Below are 25,606 nucleotides of genomic sequence, written 5' to 3'. Positions count from 1 at the left end.
AACTCCCCAATATGCTCATAAGAGCTTATTTTGTATGTCTAGTCCAAAGTTTTAGAACCGGTTTAAATTGTTAAACTAGCTTGGCCGCATTAAAAAGGTAGCTGTTGGTGAAAATAATTTGGTAAGTTCACTCCTTATGCCTAGAAATAAATTTTTTAATAATGTTTTCTGAACACATCACTGTGTTTGGTAAATACAATACGGCGTACGGGTCTCATTACCAGCTCTGTTAGAGAAAAAGCCCAAACTCTGACTATTTCCAATTATCGTTGCCCAATCAGCAAATAATTAAACTGACAGCGTTGGAGAAGGAGAGAGTTGAACAAAGCTTGGCCTGCAATGACTTTCGATAAATCAATTAGTTTTGAGGAAAGACGACTTCTTTGTGCTTCCCACTTTTGTTTCCTTCGACTCGCTCTCCACATGGAACTCCTCCTGTTGGCAGCTGCGCTTCTCCCAAGGACACGGCCACATCTTCAGAGCTTTTCATCGCCCTGCCGCATGCCAATCCACAGGCGCACTTGGAGTCGCCGTTTTACGTGGTGTTTTTGGGCGGGTCCTTTGGCAAAGCGGTTCGGTTCTCGAGAAGTGCGCCCAGCACGAGTTAAAATTTAATTTAGTGAAAATAATTTGCTTAGTCGTGCTGCAAAATTGCATAATTGTCAATGGCTGTGGTTCGCCACTCCACTCTCCCTTCGGTAATGAGCGGGTTGCGGCGCCATTTTGTGGCACCATCACATCTGCATATTGGAAAATTATAGCTCTGAGCCCCGAACGCGACGCCTGCCACATCCCGAATCCAGAACAGCGAATACCACTCTGCTCCTGGCCTTTGTTTGTCCCAACGTTTGGCTGCGGCTGCGCAGAGGTCCAAAAGCGCGTGGTTCGGGCGCATGGTGATGCGCGATGGGGGGCGATCGTTCTCGACGAGGTGACTTCCAGCCGAGCCACTGCGGCAAGGACCTGACTCGCAACTGGCAGGCAGTCTGCCCGCTAGCGAAACCAACAAAGCAATGCAGGTCTCGGGTTGCCGAGCCGAAGCTCCGAATACCCTTGTAGTAATCCTATTTGCGGGAAAATAAAAACCAAATCTATAGTTTTTTGTATGTTTATATCATGAATAATAATATTAATAAATAACAAATAAATTACAAAATCACAGCTATGCCCAGGTTTTAAAGTTATCAACTATCCTATGTCTTGGCCTTTTTAATTTTAGCTTTTTAGCCTTGTCGCTTGCTAGCTTCAATATTAGCAACGGATCTATATTTAAGGAGTAAAATATGCTTTTAAAGCCTAAATCAGCTCATCGGAACTCGAGATAAAAAAATTTCAAAAACAGGCTTTAAACGTTTTTTACGCTTACAAAGTAGTGTAAGTCATTTTTTCTTAATTTCATAACTTATATTCACCAAGTTAGCCTTCGTGTACCATTTTGAGTTATTCAAGTTATATTTAAGATTTGCTAAAGGAGACAATGACATACTTTAGGAAAAAACATTTGATTTCAGGCCCAGCGAAGCACGGAAAGAACTTGCAACCTCTTTCATCCTTTCCTTGTCAGGCGCCTGGTAATGAGCTTCAAAACACGGCTTCGCATTATGATATTACACCGGTAAGGGGGTCGCAGAGGACAAGGACGACCAACGGGCATTTGACATGCCGAAAAACACTTCTGTCACAGCGGCAGTGGCTCAGTGGAGAACACCGCTTCAAGTCCGTAGGGGGCGGCTCGACCACAAAAGCGTGCCATGCGCTCACACTCCCAGTCGACCGCTCGTTCTGCCACAGCCGCACTGAAAAATATTCGGTACCACCTGAAGAAAATGATTTAAAAACATTACTTAAATCGTTGAATTAATTTACGCTTATTTTAAATTTTGTTTCACTCTCAGCACGACTCGGGGTGACATCGTCTTAGGTTCGATCAGTTTTCTGTACTCTACGGGGAAATAAAATGATGGGATATACAATTTCATAGATGAAAACCTATTTCTGAGCAACCTTTTTTAGTTTGGTTTGTTTCAGCATCTCTGTGCGTTTCTCTTTGCAAGTATAAAGTGTGCAGGAGCCTTTGAGTTGGTTTTCCGGTTCGATTCGAGTTCTGTTCGCAAATTGGGCACCGCATGCATTATTTCGCTATAATAAACCCGATACGGAGCGATGGTCTTTCCTCGAAGGCTACCGCAAATGCGCACAGTAGCTGAGCAGTAGTTTCGCTATTTAATTTCAATTTTACTGTGTTTTAACGGGCACTGTGGTCCAGCGGCAGATCTCAAAGCAGTTTAGTTTTTATACTTCGCGCAAATTAAATTAGCTCACTCCTTCCTGTGCGGATGCCTTTCACTAAGCCAGCTTGAATATTTTATGCTTTTGTTTATCACAAATTTATTGTTAGCCATTAAGTGAGAGAGACTACAGTTAGTTATTTCAAGTTTGTAAAATAAAAGTTGAACAATTAGACTTATTCTGAATTTGTGTTATAAAAATTCAGAAATAAGACTTATTTACTTATTTATTTTTTAAATCATAAAAAGTACTGGTTAAGACTTCCAAATATCATTGCGGAGGGCAGTACACATAGTGACGAAGTGACTACACTGTCTAATGTACACTGTACAGTCATAAGTACTTACAAATATACAACTTATATTATTTTTTATGTTCCTAGCTTGTTTTCCACAGTCTCCAAATACTGAAGAAGAGACCAGGTAAGATTTAGCTGTGCGTTCACAGTAGAAAGGGCTTTAAAAATTGTTATTTTCATGATAACATAACGCAGAATAATATTAGTCAGATGTTTGCAACGCAGTGAAAAATATGTTACCGGCATCATAAATAAATACTGTAGTGAGTTAAACTGGAACTTTGTCTTAATATTTCTGTAATTGGTTTTTAGTCTTCTAAAAATCAAAAAGCTTTGTAGGCACAATGCTCCCATGGGACCGATCTACAAGGGTACAAAACTACCACACGCTGAAGACACATTCCTCTTGTTATACCCTTGCAGAGGGTATATTGATTTCAGTCAGAACTTTGCATCGCAGTGAAGGAGACTTTTCCGACCCCATAAAGTATATATATTCTTGATCAGCATCACTAGACGAATCGATCTAGCCATGTCCGTCTGTCCGTCCGTCTGTCCTTCTGTCCGTCCGTTTCTACGCAAACTAGTCTCTCAGTTTTAAAGCTATCGGGCTGAAACTTTCCCAAAAGTCGTCTTTCTATTGCAGATAGTACATAAGTCGGAACCAGCCGAATCGGGCAACTATATCTTATAGCTCCCATAGGAACTACCGGGGAAAACATTTAAAACAAATTATATCTTTCGTGTTTTTTAACATTTACCTTGATAAGCTTGGATATAACATTTTTAAATTAGTTCTGAATTTCGAATTAAATTTTAACAAAATCGGACGACTATATCATATAGCTGTCATAGCAACGATCGGATAATTGGTGGGAAATAATGTGAAACAAATTATAGCTTTGGGGCTTTTTGACACATTATCTTATAATATTGGGAATATACATTTTTAAAGTTTTAAGAATTTCGAATTCAATTTAATAATATTATTGATTATTTTTTATAACTGCAAGGGTATACAAACTTCGGCTTGCCAAAGTTAACTTCCTTTCTTTTTTTAAATAATTTTATCAAAATCGGTTAGCTGTATCAATAGCTGCCAAAGGAACGATCGGAAAATTGGTGGCAAAATAACGTGAAACAATTTATAGCTTCTCTGTTTTATTTGACATATTATCTTATAATAATGGGAATGATTTTTTATATTTTTAAGAATTTAGAATAAAACTAAAAAAAATCGGAGAAACAATGAATTTTTTTTTGTATAATCACTGAACCTAGCAACAATGCCTAAAAATTGATCATGGTGTTACTAACGTTGATTTTTTCTTATAACTGCAAGGGTATACTTACTTTGGCTTGGCGAAGTAAGCTTCCTTTCATGTATTTTAATATATGAATGAAATTTACATGATTTGGTACATTTTGGTTCATGTTTCTTAAAAATGTAAGGAAGAACAACATATTTTTTTCTACCCAATATATAGCATTTTAGATTATTTCAGCATTACGAAGCAAATTTATTTTAAATCGGACTACTACAATAAAGCTCCCATAGAAAAAAACTTAAGATAAAATAAAAAAAAAATAATACAAAAAAATGATTATAATTCGTTTTCGTCAAAATAAATGTGCTGGTAAAATGAGATTTCATTATTCTAATATTTCTGTGCTTATTTTGTAGTTTTACAAAAATCTGAATGATTAGTGCATATGTACAGTGCTCCAATATGAACGATCTACAGGTTATATAAACAGGATGGCCGAAGTGAATGATTTTTTAATAGAATGTCAGCGTATCGTGTTATCAGGTTTTTAATTTTTTAGAATTTTTTTATTTAATAATGGATTTATATTTATTTCTTTGGTTGGATCTCAAAACCTTTTAGCCCTTACAATTATTGTGAATCCTCCGAACCTGCTAACATTTTTGAATATTCTACATTGTGTTCGTTTAACTTTGCCCAGAAGAGGATTTAGTTTAAAATAACACTCAATTTAGGTTTAAATTATTCCTTCCAATAACAAATTTGGCCCACCTTGCCAATAAGCTGCCAAAAATGATTGTATTGTCATTTTGACATAAAAAAATTTTAAAACCAATGCCCATATATAAAAGCAGAAGATCAAAATGTCGCTGCAGTCAGCTGTTTTATTTATCAACAACAAGGAATCTAGGTAAGAAAGTTCCCCAACGCACAAAGAATATTTAACTAATAGTATAGGAAATCCGATCGATATAAACGTATTCACTTTCGAAATAAAGCAAGCAACACACTTCGTCTTATGCAAACCTGTGTATACAATTGCTACCCGATCTTGTTACCACGTTTATCGTTTGTAACTCATAACTTTAAAAAAAAGTGACAACGCACTCTGGATCACGCTAAATGCGCTTAAAAGTGTTAAAACACCTAGATTTGAGGGGCTAAAAACATTAAAGCCATCTAGAAATAGTACGTGTTAGTAGGGCAATTATTTGTAAGTTCAGTATTCCACCAGGAACCCTGTACAGAGGTCATCGGATCTCTGTTGGGGATGGCAGACGTCAGTCGCCTCGCTTTATGACCAGTTGGGTCACCTTATGCCGGCACCCCGAAGCTAACAAGCACACACGCACCACCGTTTCGCCATCCTCGACGCGAGCCCTCAGTTGATTTCGTTCCGGGGATTAGCACCTGCTTCTCGTCACAAATCTCCGGTAGGCTCGCTGTGCATCTTTTTTCTGTGATGCCAACACTTGTTTGGGTGGCCAGATCGTGGCCTGGCGCGCAGCACCTAGTAAAGCCACTAAAGTTCAAAATTTAAATTTAGTTTAGGAATTTATCATCCTGTCTTTCGTCTCTTACCACGATTGTTTACATTTTGCTTGGGAGGGATGGTACGTCTTGTTTCTGTGCCACTTTGGAATATATCGATAGTTTATAGCGTGCAAGAAAACCCTGTTTCCGACCTATTGAAGACATGTTCCTGGGCTAAACATACTCAGCGATACAGTCACGTATTTATCTAGCAAAGCTTTAGGTAAATTACCCTACCAGCACTCAAGATGTTGGTAAAAATACATAAAACAGACAAAACTTAATCAATGTTTAATAAAACTGGTATTAATACAAATTGTAACACAGCTGAAAAGGCATTACCTGGTTCCGAACGCACCAAAAATCAAGTACCTTGAGCTGGGCTTTCACGAACAGTATCATAAATATTAAAAACAAAACGAAACGGAATGAACATTCAAATGTATAAGAGGCAAATGTGTTCTCGTTAAAATAACACATGGCACAATTTTATTCCTCCGCTTTTTGAATTTAACGATGTTGCCACGAACAGTATCATAAATAATAAAAACAAAACGAAACGGAATGAACATTCAAATCTATAAGATGCAAATGTGTTCAGTCAAAATAACACATGGCACATTTTTATTCCTCCGTTGTTTGAATTTAACGATGTTGCCATAAACTATCGTATAAGACATTGGGCATAGACCCTTCGATACTTCCCCAGAGTTAGCTGGTAACACTGTAAGCGCAGCCCCTTAGCGATACATCGATTGCCCCTGCGTATCGAAACATCGATTGGCCACAGCTGCTTGTGAATGAAAAAAGCGTAAAATCGGATCGTAAAACGAATTCGCCGTCGCCGTCCACCCCGCAGAATCATAGGACAGTGGATCGAGACGCCGAGGGAGCAGCGAGGAGGCCAGGAGACCCGAGGAGATCCTGCCGGGACAAAAACCAGTCGCTCGTCCTTTCCACCGGCACACAATGGAGCTACTATAGTGTGTGTGTGTGTTTGAGTGCGAGAGTGCGGGCGTGTGTGTGCGTGGTTGTAGTAGTGGGCGAGTGCGTGTAGTAGTAGTACGAACGAGTGTTCGAGGCGACGGGGAAAACAAAAAGAAATCTAGGTTTGCTCGAGACTTCGGCTGGAATCCCGGGCGACATGAGTGCGTAGAGGTGACGCTATCACCTGTTTCCGGCGCTGGAAACAGAGCATCCCACGGGCGGAGTCGAAGGGCAGTAGGGGACTAGACCACCCGATTGCGATCCCGTAATGCTGCTGGCCGCAGCCGGTCTGCCGGCCTACGACGCCGGAAAGCTGGCCAGCAATGCCGGATCTGGCTCCGGCGGCGTGGGCTCTGGCGGTGTGGGCACTCCAACGTCCTCCGCCTCCCGTCCCAGCGCAGCTAGTGCCCTGATGAAGACCCTGTCCGTGCGCCTACATCGCGGCACCGAGTTCATCAAGGACACCGTCCAGAAGGCCCTGGTCATGTCTGCGCCCACTCCCGTGGCCCCAGCCCCCGCTCCAGCGCCCAAGATCCTGGACCACAGCCTCAAGCGCAAGCTCAGCGGCGCTGGTGGGCTGATGGGCTGCAGCAGCATTGGCAGCACTACCTCTTCCATTGCCGTCAGTTCGAGGAGCCACCACTTTGCCCTGACCAGTCAGGGGACATCGCCCCAGGGGCCTTCCCTGACCAGCCAAGTGCCCACAGCAGCTTTTCTGCGCGCCTTCACGGTTGCTCCTACAGCCCTCCATCGTTCCGCAGCCGCCCGCAAGCGCAATCCCAGCATCGACAGTCTGCTTATGGACCTTTGCCTCTTCAAGCCCATCCGGCCCATGCCGATAACGCCAATTAAAATGTGAGTATTCTCCAACACTTAAAAGCTATGTTATTTGAGGTGTTAATGCTCTCAGTTTCTCGAGGCACAAGAAGTTTTGGTCGAAACATCAGTACGTTGCCCCGGACCGTTTCTGGAACTTTTAACCAAACTCAAACCGACAATAAATAAAAGTTATATTTAAATAAGTCGATTTACTCATACTGCCGGTTTGTCGAATGCCAGAAAGTGTCGCATTGCGCTTCGCCTTGTTCTTATAAGTGTTAAAGATTTTGAGGATTGACAATATATTTCCAAACTATACTGATACGTTTCACAGCTCAAAGCCATTGGTCAATCTCTATGCCTTAAGTTTTGCATTGCGATGATTGTTCCTTAATACTCAGCCTTTTCCCTAATATCATCATTCGTTTTTCCGTTTCCAACTCTGAAAGTAGGCATTAAATATTTATAAGCCTTATTGTTGCAATTGAAACCATAATTTGCAAACTATATTAAACAAAAACATTGAATTGTATCGTTAACAGCCACAAGTTCCGCGGCTTTGAACTGAAAAAGCCAAAATTTGTGCCCGCTACGAGTCCGGACAGCGAAGAGGACGAGGACGACAACGAAGATGAGTCAGTCCACAAACCAAAGCTCAGGTAAGTGGTCTAATAAACACCAAAGTATGCCTCTAAGGATTGTCTTTTCCATTAGCAACGTGACATTGCCAACAATTGAGGTATCGGCCTTCGTCCCGATGCCCTATACAGAAACCACCAACACCGCCATCACCGCAACTACCACCACTAACAGCAGAAGCAGATCCCGATCCCTCAACAAACACACCTCAGGCTCTGCCCAGCCCATTATCATCCCAAAGCCAAAGCGTCGTCGTCGCGCTCCCATGCTGACGGCCAAAAGACGACGCAAGGCACACGACACGGAATCAACCTCTTCAGCGGATGGAGTAACTAAGGTAAAACCCCCCCCTAAGCGCAAGGCAACGCGAGCAAGTGGAGGTGCCAGGCGCAGCAGTGAAGCATCGTTCACTGCACCCACGTCAGTGGATCTAATCCAATCTTCCGTACCGAAGAAAGCTTCAACCAAACGCAAGGCATCCTATGGAAGTCAAGCCGCTAAACGCAATCGTGAAGCTTCTGTGGCAGATGCCACTCCAATCACAACCCAATCCACCTCTTCAGCTGATTTTACTATAGCAACCAGCAAAACCGCAACAAAGCGCAAGGCAGCCACTGAAAGAGAAGCTGCCAAACGCAGTCGTGGATCAGTAGCCTTGGATGCGCGTCCCTCACCGCCGATGACACGACAGCGGGCCCGTCAGCAGATCTCCGCCAGCACCTAAGCTCAAGAGAACTTGGATGCTCGCTCATTGGAACGTAAGCCAATACGGCAGAAAGAAGAAAAACAAAGCCCCACAATAGAAAAGAGCCGCGTAGGAGACTCGCTAAGTTCTAAGTCTTTTGGTTCTAGTTACTGTTTATGTGTACGTGTTGCGTCTTTCCTTTGAAGTAAGTGGGAATGTAAGATAAGCCAGTAACAATGTAATGTACACGAAGTTCAACTCGTCTCGATTGATATGTGCAATCTAAATTTGTATTAAAAAGCTTGTACAATCGAGCTTTTGATGACTCTTTCAGTTCACTTTTTCGGTAAAAATTACACAGCATCTGGCTTGGTCTTCAAGACTGATAACAAAAAGCATCCGCTACGAATGAAATATAATACAAAATGATATATGCAAAATTAAAATGTAGATGTTTATGTTTAGCCTTTATACAGAATATCATCAAGAAAAAAGTATTAAATGTATAGAGAAAGTTGTAAAATTTAAGTCATTCCTGATAATAATATTTCAACCTCAAAACATTTTCTCACTATAATTTTACGTTAATTTGGGTGTGTTTCTTTTCAATGAATGTACAAACAACGTTCTCTTTTTGGTTCGATTTAGTTTATGTGCATGCCTTTGAGGCAGGTTAGTAAGTATGTATGGAAAGAACAGGATGATAGAGAAACGCCACAACTAAAATTTACTTTTCCTACTTTAATTAAGTTTGTTAGAATTTATAGCTTAGAGACAAAGTAAACAATTCATTCATACAAGTATAAATATTTATATGTACTACTATCTGTATCTTAACATACGATCTATCTGTAAGGACAGCAATGATATAAAAATATAGAAATCTATATATAAAACATGCCGGTCAAATCAACTGTGTGTTGTGATATGAACTAATTTATAAAACCAAGCGAAAGATAAGCAGATCCCATTTAAATTATTTGCTTGACCTACACAACACCGAAAAACTCAAAAATTTATATAAACCTTTGATATCATTAAGAAGTAGGAGTTGGAATGTATGAACGAAATTCAAATTTACGGAACACAAATATGTTTAAATTCTCCCTAAGCTAAAGGCAATTTCAAGCGATTCCAAACGAACCTAAATTACTTAAACATACAGCGAGTTGTATGCGTCAATAAAAAAATAACTACAAATAAAATAAACAGCTCCTTATTTATTATTAAATGGATTCAATGAAAAGGTTCCAATAAATATAGCTATTAATTATTTTCAGGTTATAGTCAAGTAATTAAAACAAACCAGCGGAAAAAATCGGGAACACGAAAATCGTTAGCAGCGCGTTGCTCTGCTTTTCTCTGCCGCCCCTCAAACGGTGCAGTATAATGTTTCCCGCGATTGCTAAGTTCAAGTGCCATGAAAATCGACATTTGAGTATGATATTGCCAATGCTAACATCGTTGTTTCTTCGCCTTGACTTGGACTTGAGATTCTTCAATGTAGATAAAATGTAGGTGGACATATATTTACAAACGAATTTCTGTAAGTTGTACGGACAACTAAATAATTTTAAAATAAACACTTTAATAGCGAAATCAATTAAACATTCTTCAATAAATTCATTCCATCGTTTCCATTTTTGGTAGGCATGACGTCCCACAGATCCTTTAACTTGTACCCGTCTCTAATTTGCTCCATGGCGAATCCCAGCTCCTTACAGTAGACAGGGTCTTTTTCTCCCTGGCTTGATCTACGTGGGTCCTTTCCCGAACATCCTTCGGCGAGGTAGCTATTCAGTTTTGTGTTGATCTCCCGCTCCTGCCGCTCGTCCAACTCCTCGAAGTTATCAACCTTAAACTGAGAGGACTGGGCCGCTTCCTCGGCGGCTGCTGCCAATCGCTCCCGGGCTTCCTGAACGTTATACTGTATACCAAAGTTGGGCTGTTCGCCATAGATAGAGTGCAGCGAGCAAAGCTCTTTAAACAGCTCGTTTAGACGTTCGGAGGGATCGATGCGAAAGCCTAGTACATATCCACCTCCCGTTTCTGCTGTTTGAATCACCAAGGCAGGTCCATACTTGGACTCACGGATGCGAAGCTGTAATGAGAAGAAGCATAGCAGTTACAGTGCAAATTTGTGTAGTCCTAACGATATTTGAATTGAATTGCTGTTAATAACTTAATATTTTTATTATCTGGCTTATGGTTTGTAAATTTGCTTGTGGGTTCACCCTCTTTAAGCATTGGCTAAACAGACAAGTCTAGCGCGACTGGACTCTCGTTTTAAAAATTAGCTACATTAAACTTTCGTAAAAAAAAATATTTTCTTAAGGTAAGAACATCCCGGAGTATGGGATTACGGGTGGCACCCAGCTGAAACCAAATCCCAATCCCATCCCGGGTATTTTAGGAAAGACATCGCCTATCAGATACTTGTGAAACGAGAAGGTGATACGCAAGCATCAAAAAAGGGTTCATACAGACGGACAGGCAGGATCAGCTGGGTTGGCGCTGAACAATAGAATATACAGGAACCTCATGGAGTCCGAAAAATCTCCTTTGCTGGATTGAAGACTTCTGAAAACAAGCTTACACTTTCAATTTGTAGGTACGGCAAACTTATGTTGAAGGTTTCGTTGGCATCGGCAAACCACACCAACCGAATGTTAGAGACCACGAAGCTGCCGAGGTTTCCCTGGTCGCTCGACAAATTCCAGACACCCTGTACCTGGCTGTAGACTTGCTCATCTGGTAGAATGACCAATTGACCAGCTTGAACAATGGCTCCGCGCAGCTTTAGGTCGCGGTAGAGATAAGTACGTTGATATAAGCTGTAAAAATGTGTTTTTTCAGATATGTAAACATTTTTCTGCCGGTATTCCCCTACTGATACACGTCAAAGACACTGGCGAAGATGGGCTGATCCCGTCGAGACGTTTCCCCGGACACGTCGGTAAAAAGGAATTCGAAGCGAGTCTCATTGCTAATGGCCAGGATGTAGAGGGCCTGACTGGCAATCCTTGCCTTCGTGTGCATGTGCACTATTCGAGTGTTAGTGTTACCAATCCGGGCGTAACCAATGGCTAAAAGGGGAATTCCGTGTTCATTGTGGTAAGCCATGTAAGAACTAATCACGTACACAGGTTGTACTTCTTGTGGACCAGCGAGTGCCAAATTATGCGAAGATTGGTGACCATTAGACGGCCAGTGTCCCCCGGATTTCCCTTGCTGTCTTCGATGTGGTAAATGTAATCCAGTACTTGCTCCCCGCTCCGTAGGTTTTTGTGCCTAAATGAAAACAATCTATGGAGTCGGTTAATCTTATTGGTTACCCACTTACTTACAATTGCGGCACATCGAATTTGACCTCCTTGTCTTCCCAGAGCAGCTGCAGCTGAGGCTGTTGGTTTCCTTCAATTGGAGCCAGTGACTTCAACATTTTTCCAGCCAATAAAATTATTAAGTTGTGGTTCAGGGGTCTTTTACTGCAAATCGAACGGTTGCCTGGCAACCTTAACCTCTGTAAACGTTTGCTTCGTGCTTCGCCTTTCGCAGACATATATTTGTACAAAGGAAGAATTAAACTTCTAAGGTTTTCGTAAAGTTTAAATATATCGTTTGAACATGTTTCCGCTCGAAAAACATTTGTTTTGGGTCTTTGATTTGACAATAAAGTTAAATTTTAAAACAAGAAAGGAAGTTAACTTCGGCAAGCCGAAGTTTGTATACCCTTGTGGTTATAGAAAATATTCAACTTTAGTAACACCATGTGAAATTTTTAAGGAAAAAATAAATTATTTCATTCTTTTTTTTACTCCATTTTTTTGACAACTATGTACATATATGTAGAGTAGTCCGATTTTTGTTAAATTTAATATGAAATTCTTAAAAATATACAAAATTATATTCCCAATATTATAAGCTAATATGTCAAAAACCCCCAAAGCTATAATTTGTTTCATATTATTTTACCACTAATTTTTCGATTGTTTTTATGGCAGCTTTATGATAAAGTCGTCCGATTCTGATTAAATTTAACTCGAAATTCAAACCCAAATAAAAAATGTTATTTCCAAGCGTAGGAGGTTATAAGTTAAAAAACACCGAAGATATAATTTTTCAATATTATTTTACCACTAATTTTCCGATTGTTCCTATGGGAGCTATATGATATAGTCGTCCGATTTTTATAAAATTTATTTCGAAATTCAGAACTAATTTAAAAATGTTATATCAAAGCTTAAAGGTTTTATGTTAAAAAACACAAAAGATATAATTTATATTTCATGTTTTCCTACTAACTTTCCGATCTTTCCTATGGCAGCTATATGATATAGTCGTCCGATTTTGACAAAAATTCAATTCAAAATTTAAAACCAAATAAAAAATGTTATTTCCAAACGTAGGAGGTTGTAAGTTAAAAAACAACGAAGGTATAATTTTTCAATATTATTTTACCACTAATTTTCCGATTGTTCCTATGGGAGCTATATGATATAGTCGTCCGATTTTTATAAAATTTAATTCGAAATTCAGAACTAATTTAAAAATGTTATATCAAAGCCTAAAGGTTTTATGTTAAAAAACACAGAAGGTATAATTTTTTTTTTAATTTTCCCCCGATAGTTCCAATGGAGCTATATGATATAGTTGTCCGATCCGACTGGTTCCGACTTATATACTACCTGCAATAGAAAGAAGACTTTTGGGAAAGTTTCAGCCCTATACCTTTAAAACTGAGAGACTAATTTGCGTAGAAACTGACGGACATACGGACATGGCTAGATCGACTCGTCTTGTGACGCTGATCAAGAATATATGTACTTTATGGGGTCGTAAACGTCTCCTTCACTGAGTTGCAAACTTCTGACGGAAATTACTTTCTGCAAGGGTATAAAAAAATTATCTGAAAGAAAGCTATAAGCTATAGTTGTCCGAACCGGCTGGGTTCGGCTTATATAATAGTTTCAGCCCGATAGCTTTAAAACTGAGAGACTAGAACAGACGGACGGACATGGCTAAATCGACTTGTCTAGTGATGCTGATCAAGAATACACTTTGTGGGGTCGGAATCGCCTCCTTTGCTATGTTGCAAACTTCTAACTGAAAACACAAAACTCTCTGCAAGGGTACAAAAATGTAATCTGTGAGTCTGTGGCTATGTCTTTGAATTTAGGATTCTAAAAAGAACAGTTTTTGCTCTAATTTGTTGTATATAAAAAAACGACCTGGGCTTTTTCAATTATATTACTACCGGGCATAGATTAACCAGATAAAAAAAAGGTGTTTCGAAAAAACGCTTTGAAAAGTTAAAGTGTGAGTAGCGGCAGCGTCGGACCGCATTCCTTCTCAGCACTATAGCTTTTAAACGAAATATCCTTTTAGCCACATATTCTTCTTATGTTTTAGATCTGATTTATGCAAAAAAAAAAACACGGGACGACCCCCAATGACATCTTTAAATATAGCTTGTACATCTTGGAAATCCTGAAATATCGGCCCTTCTTCTGCTGCTAGCGGTTCTGACGCCTTGGGCCAAGCTCAGGAGAACTGAAAGAGTGTCAGCCTGACCATTTTGAACGCGCTATTCCAGCAGATGCATTTTTCCTGAATGGCGGCTGATAAACTCCCTGTGCCAGTTTAAATTTTATATACGCAATGTAAATGATTTTAAAAAAGGAGGCTCTTGCACTTTAGCATGCCCATTGCTAAAGGTGTCTTTTTTCCATTTCACATGTTTACAAACATTTTTGACAAGACCGGTATAAGCCACAATTACCAAAGATTGTAAGTAGACAAATTTATGTTAAATTCTAATGTTAAATTCTAAAACACAAATAAAATATAAATTCATGAGTTTTCCTTAAGTTTTTTTTGTGAACCACTTGGAAAATTGTGAATGAATTATGAAACAAGAATCAAATCAATTTCACAGTTTTTATTTAATTCAAGAATGCTAAAATTAAATCCAAGGTTTTTTATATATATTAATGCAATAATCACGAATTTGTCCAATAGTTTAGTAGTTTTCGAGATCTCAGCGTTCATACAAACAGACTGTCGAATGACCTACAAATCTTGTGAACTGATAACCAATAGTCTTTGATTCGCATTAGACTGTCCAATACGTAAATAATCCTCTTCATTAAGAACTAAATACATAAAACCAAAACCAAATCTACCCTCCTGTGGTGAGAAAATATCAGGCTATCCGACAAGCTATAAGAAGAAATCAAAGCTGACAAACACTGGTCCTTGCTACACCCATCATCTTTCATAAATTCATACTTTCCAACGAACTTAATATACCCTTTTACTCTACGGGTACCATATTATGAAAAAGCTCAACTTTAAAGTATATATTTTCAATTTTTTCTGTATTTCTCATTCTTATTAAAAGGAAAGTATTCATAAACTTAATAAAATTTATTTTATGATTTAAAATTTATATTTTTACCTTTATTATTTTTACTTTCCAATTCTTTAACAAACTATGGAGTTATCAAATTTGAAATACAATTGAAATTATAACCCGACAGAAAATCAAACTTTGTCCCTCAACAAAATTATATTGTTTATAAACTTTTTAAACATAAATATTATTGGTATAAATTTTTAGGTTTTTTTCCTATGTTAAAAATAAAAATGGCTTATATTTTGTAATTTTTTCGTAAATACGTATGTATATTTAACTAACGCATAGAATTTAAAAAATTAAAAATATACTTCGCTTATGAAAGTACAAAATAGTTCGGCTAATGCATTATATTCAGACTATAAGTCAGATGTTCCACCTTCATTAGAGAAGAATATTGAGCTTTAGTTTTTAAATAGATAGCAAAGCTAATTGTTGGAAATGTTTCTCATATGTTCTCTTTAACGAGAGAATTTTTCAAGTTGTAGGTAAGACCATTAAAGGAGAAGGCACCTTTATAGAATACCGAAACGGCGGAATTGAATAAAACTATATTGTTTTACACTAATCCATACACCTTCGGCTCACATGATGATCTGTGGCTCTGGGACACTGGCAGCAATACTTTTATGTGGCAGGACTTGGCCTCCATTAACGTAAAGCTCATCTTTGACGATAACATCCTCACCCAGCACGGTGATGCCCTCGATGCGAACCCAACGACCAACAGTTGAACGCCAACCGACAATGCAGGAGTCCAGCCAAGAATGTGAGCGAACGATGGCGCCCTTTAAGATTGTCGAGCGCTTGATACACACCCCATCTTCAATAACGACGTCAGGTCCAATGGTTACATTAGGCCCGATGCGACAACCCTCGCCAATCTTAGCCGTCGGATCCACCAACACGTTTCCCACCACTCCAGATCCTGTGTATAGCTTGGGAGATTGTTTCTGCCTCAGCGAGCTGAGATAAAGGCACATGCCTGAAAAAGAATAGAAAGGTAAAATCATAAAGAATATATTTCATTTATATATTTAAATCTTATTCTGTTAACCAAACTCAAACTAACTTATGCCTTTCAAAGAAATAAAGAATTAATCCGAGAATCGGTCTTTAGATAAGTAGTGACAAATAAATGCAGTTTAAATTTAACATTACCTTAAGCCAAAAAGATTTAAGCGTTGTTGTTTTGGCAAAAGAAATGCCTTAAAGCTTACATTTTTATTCTAGCATCAAAAGTATGAGCGCCATAAACGATCTGTAGGCGTTGAGAGGGCGTACGCTGCGCAGAAATCCATGGAATGTGAATTCCTAACCCCAACTTTGTAGCTATAAAAGCTCTCGAGTTCTCGACGTTTATACAAACGAACATGGGTAGATCGCCTCCAAAAGTGATTAAAACCTAAATTTATTAGATTTCTATACACCTGCAACCTACTGTCAACATATACAAAATAAATATTCTTTTATTTGTTTGCTAGCGGAATACTGTAAACATCATTTAATAGATTTCTATATACCTGCCACCTACTATCAACATATACAAGATAAATATCCTTTTATTTGTTTGCTAGCGGAATACTGTAAGTCTTCATGCGAAATCACTTTAGAAGCACTTATTATGCAAGTAAAAAGGTAAAATTAGTTATATAAATGTAAATTCAAATTAATATAAGTTAAGTTAATATAAGTTAAGTTAATTAAAAACAAGAAAGAAAGATAACTTCGGCAAGCCGAAGTTTGTATACCCTTGCAGTTATAATAAATAATCAGCAGCTATATGATATAGTCGTCCGATTTGGATAAAATTTAATTCTAAATTCAAAAGCAATTAAAAAATGTTATTTGTAAGCTTAGAAGGTTATATTTAAAAAAACACCAATGATAGAATTTTTTTATATTTTCCGATCAATTTTGATAATATAGCTTTCATAGAAACGATCGGAATTGGTACGAAAATAATATGAAACAAATTATAGCTTTGGGGCTTTTTGACATATTATCTTATAATATTGGGAATATAATTTTATAATACTTTTAAGAATTACGAATTCAATTTAATAAAAATCGGACTACTCTAACATATAGATGTCAAAAAAATTGTCCAAAAAAAGCATGCAATAATTTGTTTTTTATTCACTGCAGTTTATAACTGCAAGGGTATACAAACGTCGGCTTGCCGAAGCTAACTCCCTTTCTTGTCATATTTAGTAGTTGTCTTTTTTACAGTATATTTTTCCATAAAAATAATATAATTTTTTTTATCCACATGTATTGTAAATATATATATATAAATATATATTTATATATTTTTTATTTTAAGTGTCTCAAATTTCCTCAGCACCAACCCATTAAACCATTTTCCCTGGCACTTGGGTTTCTCCTATCACCCACTATCAGCCTAATGAGCGTCACTTCATTTAAACAGAAATCGCTCTATCAAACATTTAGCCCTAGTTCCAAGAAACTTAAAATAGATAAGGAAAAAAGCCGAGTAGGCAAAACACAATTAACCACAACATCTACGTTTGCTTTCAGAGAGATAAGACCAAACAGGCAATCAGGGTTGAGTGAAAGAGTGATTCAGTCAGGCGTACCAGTTAGAAAGTCTTTGGGCTGGCCGATGTCCATCCAGAATCCAGTTAGATCCATGGCGTACAGCTGTTGTTGCAGTGCCATGGTCGGAAACACCTCTTTCTCTATTGATGTGGGCTTAACTTCAATGCGGTCAAGCACTGAGGGATTAAAGATGTAAATGCCGGCATTGATCTTGTTGCTCACAAACTCCTGCGGCTTCTCAATAAAGTTTTTAATGCAGCCAGAATCATCGTACAGCACAACTCCATATTTTGAGGGCTCTTCGACCTTTGTGACCACAATAGTGCCTTCTTTTCCATGATTACGATGGAACTGCACTAGTTGCTTAAAGGGAAAATCGCAGATGACGTCCGAGTTGAGAACGAAAAAGGGCTCTGAACTGGCTGCTAGAATATTTTTAGCTAGGGCTAAGGGACCGGCTGTTCCCAGCGGTTCGGTCTCATGGGAGAAGATCAGCTCCACGCCGAGCTTGTCAGCCTCCACTTTCAGCTCCTTTTCCATTTGCTCAGCCCGATAGCTGACGGCTAAAATGACCTGCAAGGAACCATTGCAAAATATATCTGCTTCAATTTAAAATGAAGAAACAATCAAACTAATAGTGTAAGGTTTCTTTACCATACTATAATACTCTAACATAATAAGGTTTCTGATCCAGAAGCTGTATTTACTCACCTGGCGACATCCCGCGTCCACAAGGGCCTCTAGTTGGTGCAGCAGGATCGGCTTGTTGGCAAACTCTACCAGTGGCTTGGGCGTGCTGAGGGTCAGGGGTCGCAGCCGGGTGCCGTAACCACCGACCAGAATCAACGCCCTCGTCCCGTTTCCCACAGCCGGATTTCCGCACATCACTACTGCGTTCCGTTCCTCTATCGCCCGTAAGCAAGCGACACGTCAGAGCTTAGGTTCCTCGAGACTTTCTCCGTCCACAGAAATTCCGAATAGGCGGGGCCAACAGCTGCAATCGTCAACGGCGAGTGAGTAACTTCTATTTAGTTTATAGTTTACTTACCTTGTTGCGCTATCTTTTGTTGTGTTGTTGTTGTTTATGGGTACGTCGTTTTGTGATAAGAAGTTCCGTGTTGCTGATTGGATGCTTGTTTATATGTGCAAAGATAAATCGGAGTTTTCCGGTTGCTGAAGGTGAGCGTTTTCGAAGTTTATAACCATTTATATAAACGAAAAGTCTAGTACTTTGCCTCTGTCAGTTTTATAGTAATTCTTCTTGAACGAATCGCGCCCCACACAAAAGTAAATAAAGACCGAGCTGGCGAAATAGTGATGTCACTATCGACAGTGGCTGATGCTTACGATTCGAAACACTTTGGAGCGCTTATGATAGGCTGATTCCACTCGATACTCGAATTACTCGAAATTATTATATTGTTGCGAAAGGGTATTTCGTTAGAGTGAACACATTGGTTATAAACTATTTTTATTTTTTCAGTACTTGGGAGTTGAACGTTGACAAAATAATTAAAAGTATAACAATAAGCTGAATTTGTATAACTGCCCTCGAATTAAAATTACTGGAATTTCTTCAAATACGTTGTTATATATATATAACTATATATATATATATATATATATATATATATATATATATATATATATATATATATATATATATATATATATATATATAGTTATATATATATATATACAAGCAAAACAGTATACCCAAAACTGCACCGGACAATCTAACATGTGCTATAAATTGGTAAAATGAGTTGTGAATAAAAAGTAAAAGAACCCCTCGGAACCGAATTTGTATACTTTATGGGGTCGGAAGAGCTTATGCTTATTTAAAAATACTTTCTGACGAATCTTCTGTACTCTACGAGAAACGAGTTTAGCTAGTCGATATTCGACAAGGCGGCACATCTATTGTAGGTTTGGTTTTTAGAGATTAAAATCCAGTAGTATGTTTTTATTAGTGGTATAGAATGCTGTTTTTGGTGAAACTACTGGAATATACAATTTTTTTTTTTTTGAGTGACTTCTGGTAAATTTAAGTTTGTCTGGAAGATTTAAGCTCGTAATGAATGAGCAAAACTAGGGCAAATACACAATAAATTTGAAATGAATTATTTTCGTACGAAGGACACAGCAAATTTTTTAGTAGTTAATATTGGTATTTTTTCCATTTGCAAAATGGTATTTATCCGTGGACCAGATGGTATTTTGTATCGTTACCGGTGCGGTCACGCTGGCTGTTGTATTGTTGTTCCGTTTCGTCGCGTGTGAAAACTGCTGAGTGTAGTGTATAAAAACTGTGCAAATTGAGAGAAAACTCCTGCAATTAGTTCGAAGGTAAGTGCAACTACAGTGGACGCAGTCGGAAACGAAGGGCATTGCATAAAGCGGGCCGGGGCGTTGCGGGAAAGCGATTGGCTTTGACCACAGTTTTTTTGGGGCTCCGAGTTCAGACGAGATACACATGCACGCACACACACGCTTACGTTTCAAAAAGGCACCAGCGAGACGGAAAACAAAATGTCGACCATTTGCATTTTCCCGTATTACTTTTTCTGAGCCATATCTAGAAGGTTTGTGCTGACATAATGTAAGAAAAAGCATGGTTAGGCATTGCCGTGCCCTCCACAAGTTTCCCGTCGACGGCCAATTGGCTTCGAGTGAGTTTTTGTGTGGGCAATCTGGCAGTATTGATTTTTACAATGGCTGCCGAGGAGTCACATCAATTTTCCTGGAAATGGGCAAGGAAAAGCTTATATCCACAGAGGGCAAAAGTTTGTATTCCAGGGGTTTCATTTATTTCGTTTCTGCAGAACTGCACGTCTATTTTGTAGGGTATACAGTCCTACGAGTGAGTCTAATTCTTTTCAAATTGTGGTTGCCTTTTAGCATTGCCAGCGGATGGGGCGAGGAAAGAGCACATCTTGTCAAGTTTACTTTCTCTTATTTATGCTGCCGGCTTGAGCGGGTGGTGCTCCATCTAGTTGCGAGTTTGTGTCTGCTCGTGTCGGTGCTTGAGAGATGGCAAAGGTAATCACGTTTGCATTCTCCGCATTTAAATTTTTGGCCTTTGCTCAGCGTTTCAGTGTGCTTTTCACCCCACCCCAGGCTTGCCTATCTTTTAAATATAATTGTGTTCACGTTGCAATGACATGAAGGTTAAGCCAGTAACGCCACGAACCCATGACGAACATCTTGTCAGGAAGGCTATCTTCTAGATAGCTGTGATTTCGCTTCTTTGTGAAATAAGCTATGATGTGACGTCACAGGTCAAACCGAGAAGAAGAAACAGCTGTTGCCGCATAGGCAGCATCTTCTCGCCAGCCAGGGTTGCCCTTGCGTATTTCTAGGAGGAACTAGTTGGCCTCCAAAATTCTTCTTACTTTTTCAAAAAGATTATGTTTGTACCCCCGGTTTCTGAGTTAACTGAGTCTTTTACATGGAGAAGAGATTGGAAGAGTCTTCATCCTTTTACGATATTACTATAAAAGTGCTTAAGAAAATTTGAATAATATCCTCATCCATCGCCACTTTAATTGCTCAAAGAACCAGCCTGAATGCATATTCCTTACCAATATTTTATCATAAGCCGTTACTCATTACGCACATTTTCTGACCAGTAATTTGTTTATTTTTGCCAGCGAACACGGTAAGGCCAGTTTTGGTAAACTCTGAAAAGTTCGGCCACGCTGCGAGGAATTGCATTGCTCGAATAGTACTGTCTTTAAAGAAAGCATATGAAAGCAAAACATTTTTTCTTCGATCGGATTATGGAGGAGTGATAAATAAACCATCCACTGAACACGAACTGCTGTGCATTAACTAGTACGACCGTTCCATTATCAGTTGCAATTGAGCGCCTGATAACGCGCAGCTAACCTTGAAGGTTGACTGAACTGCGAAAAGGAAACATTTTGACCCCCTAGACAGGCCTTTAATTTGATTTCCGCCGCTGGAGCCCGGCTGCAACCCGCCCCTGGAATCCTCTTCCCTGCACTTGAGCATACAAATCCTGTCTGTCTTCCGATGACGCTGTGTGCCAGGAGAACCAGGCAGTTTTGTATCTGGTGCGTTCTTCATTTCGTCGAGCTTCGTTTCGTTTCGCATGCTCTTTGGCCGCCGTTTCGCCCCACCAACAAATAAAAATAAATAAATAAAAAGAAGAGCCAAAACACAACTCGGAACTCGCTCTGCGCTTTGTTTGCCTGGCTCTTCGTCTGTTCCCTCTCCGCCACCTCTCTCTCTTTTCTGCCGGGCCGTGTCTGTGCGATTAATGAGGGAGTGTGCTGTGAGAGTGAGTTCGCTTACGTCCGTGTGAGTGTCGCCTTTGTACATTGAACTCAAATTCGAACTCGAGAAGAGAAGAAAAGAATAATAGCAAGTGGAGAACGAGTCGGGGCCCCCGTCCCGCTCCCACCCCTTCGCCAGGCCCCACACACCTCATTAACCCCCCGAAAAAGGTCTGAAGGTTCGCTGTTGTCCCATAACCCATCCCATAACCCTTCAATCAGGTTGCCTTGTGTCCGAATAAATCAAACGAATGCCTTGATGGGTTATAAATAGAACGATATCAGGTATTCTTAATATCGTTGTTTAGTTTATAATTATTTAGGCAATTGTATAAAAAATGTGTTTCTCATTCTAATGTTTTAATGTTTTAAGCGCTGAGATCTCGAAAATTATAAAAGCTAGAATATTCAGACTTGGAATGCAGATTCCTGGGCTTCCTGCGCAGCGCAAATTTGTGCCATGGGGTGCCACTCTAACGCACACAATCCGCGAAAATCTTCAGCGAAGAAAAAAAATTTTAACTGAAATGTATTTGTCTCTCTCCCTCAAACTGCTAGAACGCTTATAACTGTCTACCGCCCACATAACATATAACGAAATAGCCGGTAGGTGGCGCTCTCCAATATTCCTTTGATGCTTGTATATCTCCATATTCATCATGATCCATCCAGCGTAACGGGTATCTGATAGTGGAGGCACTCGACTATAGCGTTCTTCCTTGTTTTTTTTTTATTAATGGTCTTGGCATGATGCCTACATTAGGGATCCTTTATTTTTTTTTCGATTTGACTGGTAACTTAGCAGTATTACATTTTAGAAGATTTTGCTACTTTTATTTTTTGGCAGACGTGTTTGACTATGTTTTTGTTTTGTTCTCTTTTTTCGTTTTATTCCGGGTTTGTCCTGTTCTCACCCAGCTCTTTGCTGGAAAGATGAAGTTTCGCGCTCTGATGCAGGACCCGTTGTACATGCGGGAGTTCCAGGCCATTGTGGCCACTTTGGCCAAACTGGCAAAGGACTGCGTGATGATCCTGGGCCCTCGGCAGATGCACTTCATCGTGAACGAGGACCAGAGCTCCGCTGCGTCGCCCTTAGTGTGGGCCAGCATTGCAGCCGAGGAATATTTTCCGGAGTACCGTATGGAGGCTGCCCGCCCGGATCAGAAATACATAGTTCTGGGCATGTCTTCGGCTAACCTCGGAAGAGCGTTTTCTGTGCTCCGAGGCGGTGGCGTTAATAGCTGCAAACTGAAGCTGCAAAGGATTCAGTTTCCCTGCATTTCGGTCATAGCATCGGTGCTCCTATCTTCTTCTACAGAAGCTCGCGAAGTGGTTCACGATGTTCCTGTAACAATAATTCCGGCCTGCGATTGGTCCGCCTATGTCGTGCCCAGGGTTCCCAACTCGCAACTGGCTCTGAGCCTGCCAACTTTGCGATTGCTGCGCAGTCTCATCGATAAACTAAAAAATGTATCGCCGAGCCTTGAGTTCCAGGCCAGCCTTGATGGGGAGCTCAATGTTATAGCCACCTCCGAAATGTCTACTGTGACCAGTCGATTCCAAAAACTGCTAGTACGAAATCTGGTAGGATCCCAGCAGGAGGCCTCCTGCTCCGTGGACTCCAGAAAGGCCTCTGCCTTCTTCGGAGCTCTGCAACTCCCCAACGACGAGCTCACCATCGGGATCGATCGGGAGCATTCCATTCACCTGCAAATAGATGTGCGACAGGACGTCGTCCTGCATTCCATTCTGCCCGCCGTCTGTATGTAGTCCAAGAGCGGATCTCAGTTTTGACAAACGGTGCCGAAATAAATTACATCTTTGTTTTTTGAGAAAAGGGGTGGTACTTTATTCTCTTCGAGAGGAGGTGTTCCTGGTGCTGAGTGGACATTTTTAATGTTGTTCTCGTTATGTTGGGATGCGGTTTCCTATTCTGCGTGGCCAATAATTGGGACCGCCAACGTTTCGTTTAAAATTTCTTATCTTGAATACGAAGGCTTCGAAAAATAGTAAGACCCCGGGGGTGGCACACAAATCGCTGAGTTCTGAATTTTGGTATAATTTGTACATTTTTTTTTTTTAAACATTGAACGTAGCAATTTCCACGATCTCCAGCGGTAACCGATTTTAGTAGCACCCTGTTAGCTTAGTTACGAGAGCCATTAAACTGGAGACGGTCACGAATGCTTTTAAAGGAATATACAATTCTTCTACTGAACATTAGTCTTTCACTTTGATTGTTTTAGGCAGGAGAATAAAGATTACTATTGAGGATATTTAAAGATTGCTTTGGGCAATAAGCATGTTCTTGGGTGCCGTTTTATTATAGAACCTTTTAAAGAATCTTCTCTGGAAGCGCGGTATTGAGCCTGAGACACGAGTGGCTGCTTCAATGCTATCTGCTGTTATCGGTGAAGGAAAGTCGGGGCGGCTGTCTTTCTGTCCCAAATTCGTCAGCAACCGTGGCCTCATTTCGCATTCTCTCCGCGTCTCTGACTCTCTCGCTCGGTCGTCTGCATTGCCGCTGCACTTGCATAAGCGTGCGAGGGGGACCGAGAGAGCGAGTTGCATCTATGCATATTTATTGTTTGCTGTTACTGGTTTTCATTTTTTAATTTGGTGAGCATGCACGTGCAGCCAGTTGCAATTGACTTGCGTTTACTTGCTTGGCGATTCGATTCCAACTGGCAGGTTCATATTTAGAAACAACCATGTTTTGATGGCTTGGAGGCTCTAAGGATTTACATAGTCCTGCTGTCACCTGCCTATACAAAAGAAAAACAATTTACCCTCCAGCCAAAGGATTTTCTTATATGGTCAATAATTGTAATACCAAGAAATTTTAAAAACTGCAAAGATTGTTTTGTTTAAAAACCCAAATTCCAGTTCGGAAAAGATCAACCGAACTGGACTTTTTAAAAAAATGCATTTAATTTTTAAGGATAATTCCATTCAAAAAATGATTTTGCAGTTCACCAATGTTTGACGGCACTAAATTGAGTTTTCGTTGAAATAAAAAAGAATATATCGATACTTTTACATGTTATTTTCAATATTCCACTATTTGCAGCATTCCCCATTTCTAATATTTTTTCGAACGTATATTTGTATGTTACTTTAAAATATAAAACCACGTTGCCAGTGGAATATTTGAGTTCTTGGTAGTGTGGCTGCTTATCCTGCTTATCAGCTGTGATATTGGAAGTCTAAAAATTTTTTCAGAGTCGTGTCTTGTCTTTTTAACCGATCTCAGGGCAAGCTTTTTGCCTCTCGTTCTTTTACTATGCTTTGGATAATTAAATAAACCTACATAACTCATAGTTAAACTAGACTTTCAAAAAATACTGCAGTTTCCTAGCAATGTACTCTTGCCAAGTCAGGAAATAAAGAGCAGCACAACGACGAATGAATGCAGAGGGGAACCCCGTCTTTACTTTGTTTCTGTTCGTTTTTCTCCGCTTTTTGCTTCGTTTTTCGTATACACACACGCGCGAGTGTTGAGGAGGTCAGCTGAGTGCATTTGGCACACGAGCGACCCTATTGGAATTGTCGTAAGTGTAACTCACGCATTTTCTCCCCGCACGATCAGCTGATCGAAGGGGGGAATACGGTTAGACAGGTAGAACACGAGGAAGCGGAGAGAGAGCGAACTGAATGAGTCGAAGAGGGCAACCCCTAAAAGGAAAAGCAGTGTCGCTTACTTGCCTTCTCAATTCAATACGGTCACTCGGCCATTTTGAGTGGGAGCAAATCAGGAATTCCAACTTATTTATATATTTTGTGCTTAAAATCAATTAGGTTAGCACG

The 25,606-nt window shown here is 39.8% G+C and overlaps 5 protein-coding genes across 14 annotated transcripts in view; 3 read left to right on the top strand and 2 right to left on the bottom strand.

Annotated features, from left to right (window-relative positions):
- The first annotated feature begins 6,171 nt into the window (after positions 1–6,171).
- LOC108032930 (uncharacterized) lies at positions 6,172–9,727 on the top strand. Its single transcript, XM_017107000.3, has 3 exons — positions 6,172–7,230; positions 7,737–7,853; positions 7,909–9,727. Exons 1-3 carry the CDS (start codon positions 6,644–6,646, stop codon positions 8,555–8,557), a joined length of 1,353 nt encoding a protein of 450 aa, XP_016962489.2. The 5' UTR covers positions 6,172–6,643; the 3' UTR covers positions 8,558–9,727.
- A 208-nt stretch (positions 9,728–9,935) lies between these two features.
- On the bottom strand, positions 9,936–12,205 carry LOC108032872 (Bardet-Biedl syndrome 5 protein homolog). Its single transcript, XM_017106872.3, is given in 6 exon segments — positions 9,936–10,162; positions 10,164–10,619; positions 11,115–11,352; positions 11,409–11,604; positions 11,661–11,809; positions 11,866–12,205. Coding segments are annotated over 6 exon segments (1,275 nt in total). The 5' UTR covers positions 12,081–12,205; the 3' UTR covers positions 9,936–10,141.
- Positions 12,206–14,444: 2,239 nt separating this feature from the next.
- Positions 14,445–18,858, bottom strand: LOC108024126 (mannose-1-phosphate guanyltransferase beta). Of its 2 annotated transcripts, XM_044090834.2 has the most exons (5): positions 18,729–18,858; positions 18,547–18,671; positions 18,210–18,492; positions 17,537–18,071; positions 14,445–15,921 (listed from the first exon to the last, which is right to left on the bottom strand). In XM_044090834.2, exons 3-5 carry the CDS (start codon positions 18,381–18,383, stop codon positions 15,521–15,523), a joined length of 1,110 nt encoding a protein of 369 aa, XP_043946769.2. In that variant the 5' UTR covers positions 18,384–18,492; positions 18,547–18,671; positions 18,729–18,858; the 3' UTR covers positions 14,445–15,520. The 2 variants fall into 2 exon arrangements, with proteins under 2 accessions (XP_043946769.2, XP_043946768.2); XM_044090833.2 differs by having other exon boundaries at positions 18,547–18,814.
- An 866-nt stretch (positions 18,859–19,724) lies between these two features.
- LOC122817760 (checkpoint protein HUS1) lies at positions 19,725–23,636 on the top strand. Its single transcript, XM_044090836.2, has 2 exons — positions 19,725–19,847; positions 22,718–23,636. The coding sequence occupies exon 2, from the start codon at positions 22,733–22,735 to the stop codon at positions 23,567–23,569; it is 837 nt and encodes a 278-aa protein (XP_043946771.1). The 5' UTR covers positions 19,725–19,847; positions 22,718–22,732; the 3' UTR covers positions 23,570–23,636.
- Positions 19,731–25,606, top strand: part of LOC108032885 (E3 ubiquitin-protein ligase TRIP12) — a 29,632-nt gene continuing 23,756 nt past the window's right edge. For 8 of the 9 annotated variants that reach the window (XM_050889497.1, XM_017106920.3, XM_017106919.3 and 5 more), the window contains exon 1: positions 19,731–19,847. The gene's annotated coding sequence lies outside the window, so the exon portion shown is untranslated. The remainder of the gene's footprint in view (positions 19,848–25,606) is intronic. The other variant, XM_017106910.3, reaches the window with a different exon arrangement.

The sequence above is a fragment of the Drosophila biarmipes genome, chromosome 3R, assembly GCF_025231255.1.
Source record: "Drosophila biarmipes strain raj3 chromosome 3R, RU_DBia_V1.1, whole genome shotgun sequence".
NCBI classification, from domain to species: domain Eukaryota; kingdom Metazoa; phylum Arthropoda; class Insecta; order Diptera; family Drosophilidae; genus Drosophila; species Drosophila biarmipes.
This window is presented reverse-complemented; position numbering and strand designations above follow the sequence as displayed.

What these genes read in the sequence shown, in the direction of transcription:
- LOC108032930 (XM_017107000.3), top strand. Translation starts at nt 6,644, where the DNA reads ATGCTGCTGGCCGCAGCCGGTCTGCCGGCCTACGACGCCGGAAAGCTG. An exon ending in CCGATAACGCCAATTAAAAT is followed by an intron (nt 7,231 to 7,736) that starts GTGAGTATTCTC and finishes TATCGTTAACAG; the next exon opens with CCACAAGTTCCGCGGCTTTG. An exon ending in GTCCACAAACCAAAGCTCAG is followed by an intron (nt 7,854 to 7,908) that starts GTAAGTGGTCTA and finishes CTTTTCCATTAG; the next exon opens with CAACGTGACATTGCCAACAA.
- LOC122817760 (XM_044090836.2), top strand. Translation starts at nt 22,733, where the DNA reads ATGAAGTTTCGCGCTCTGATGCAGGACCCGTTGTACATGCGGGAGTTC.
- LOC108024126 (XM_044090834.2), bottom strand. Translation starts at nt 18,383, where the DNA reads ATGTGCGGAAATCCGGCTGTGGGAAACGGGACGAGGGCGTTGATTCTG. An exon ending in TGGACGCGGGATGTCGCCAG is followed by an intron (nt 18,072 to 18,209) that starts GTGAGTAAATAC and finishes GGTTCCTTGCAG; the next exon opens with GTCATTTTAGCCGTCAGCTA. An exon ending in GCCCAAAGACTTTCTAACTG is followed by an intron (nt 15,922 to 17,536) that starts GTACGCCTGACT and finishes ATTCTTTTTCAG; the next exon opens with GCATGTGCCTTTATCTCAGC.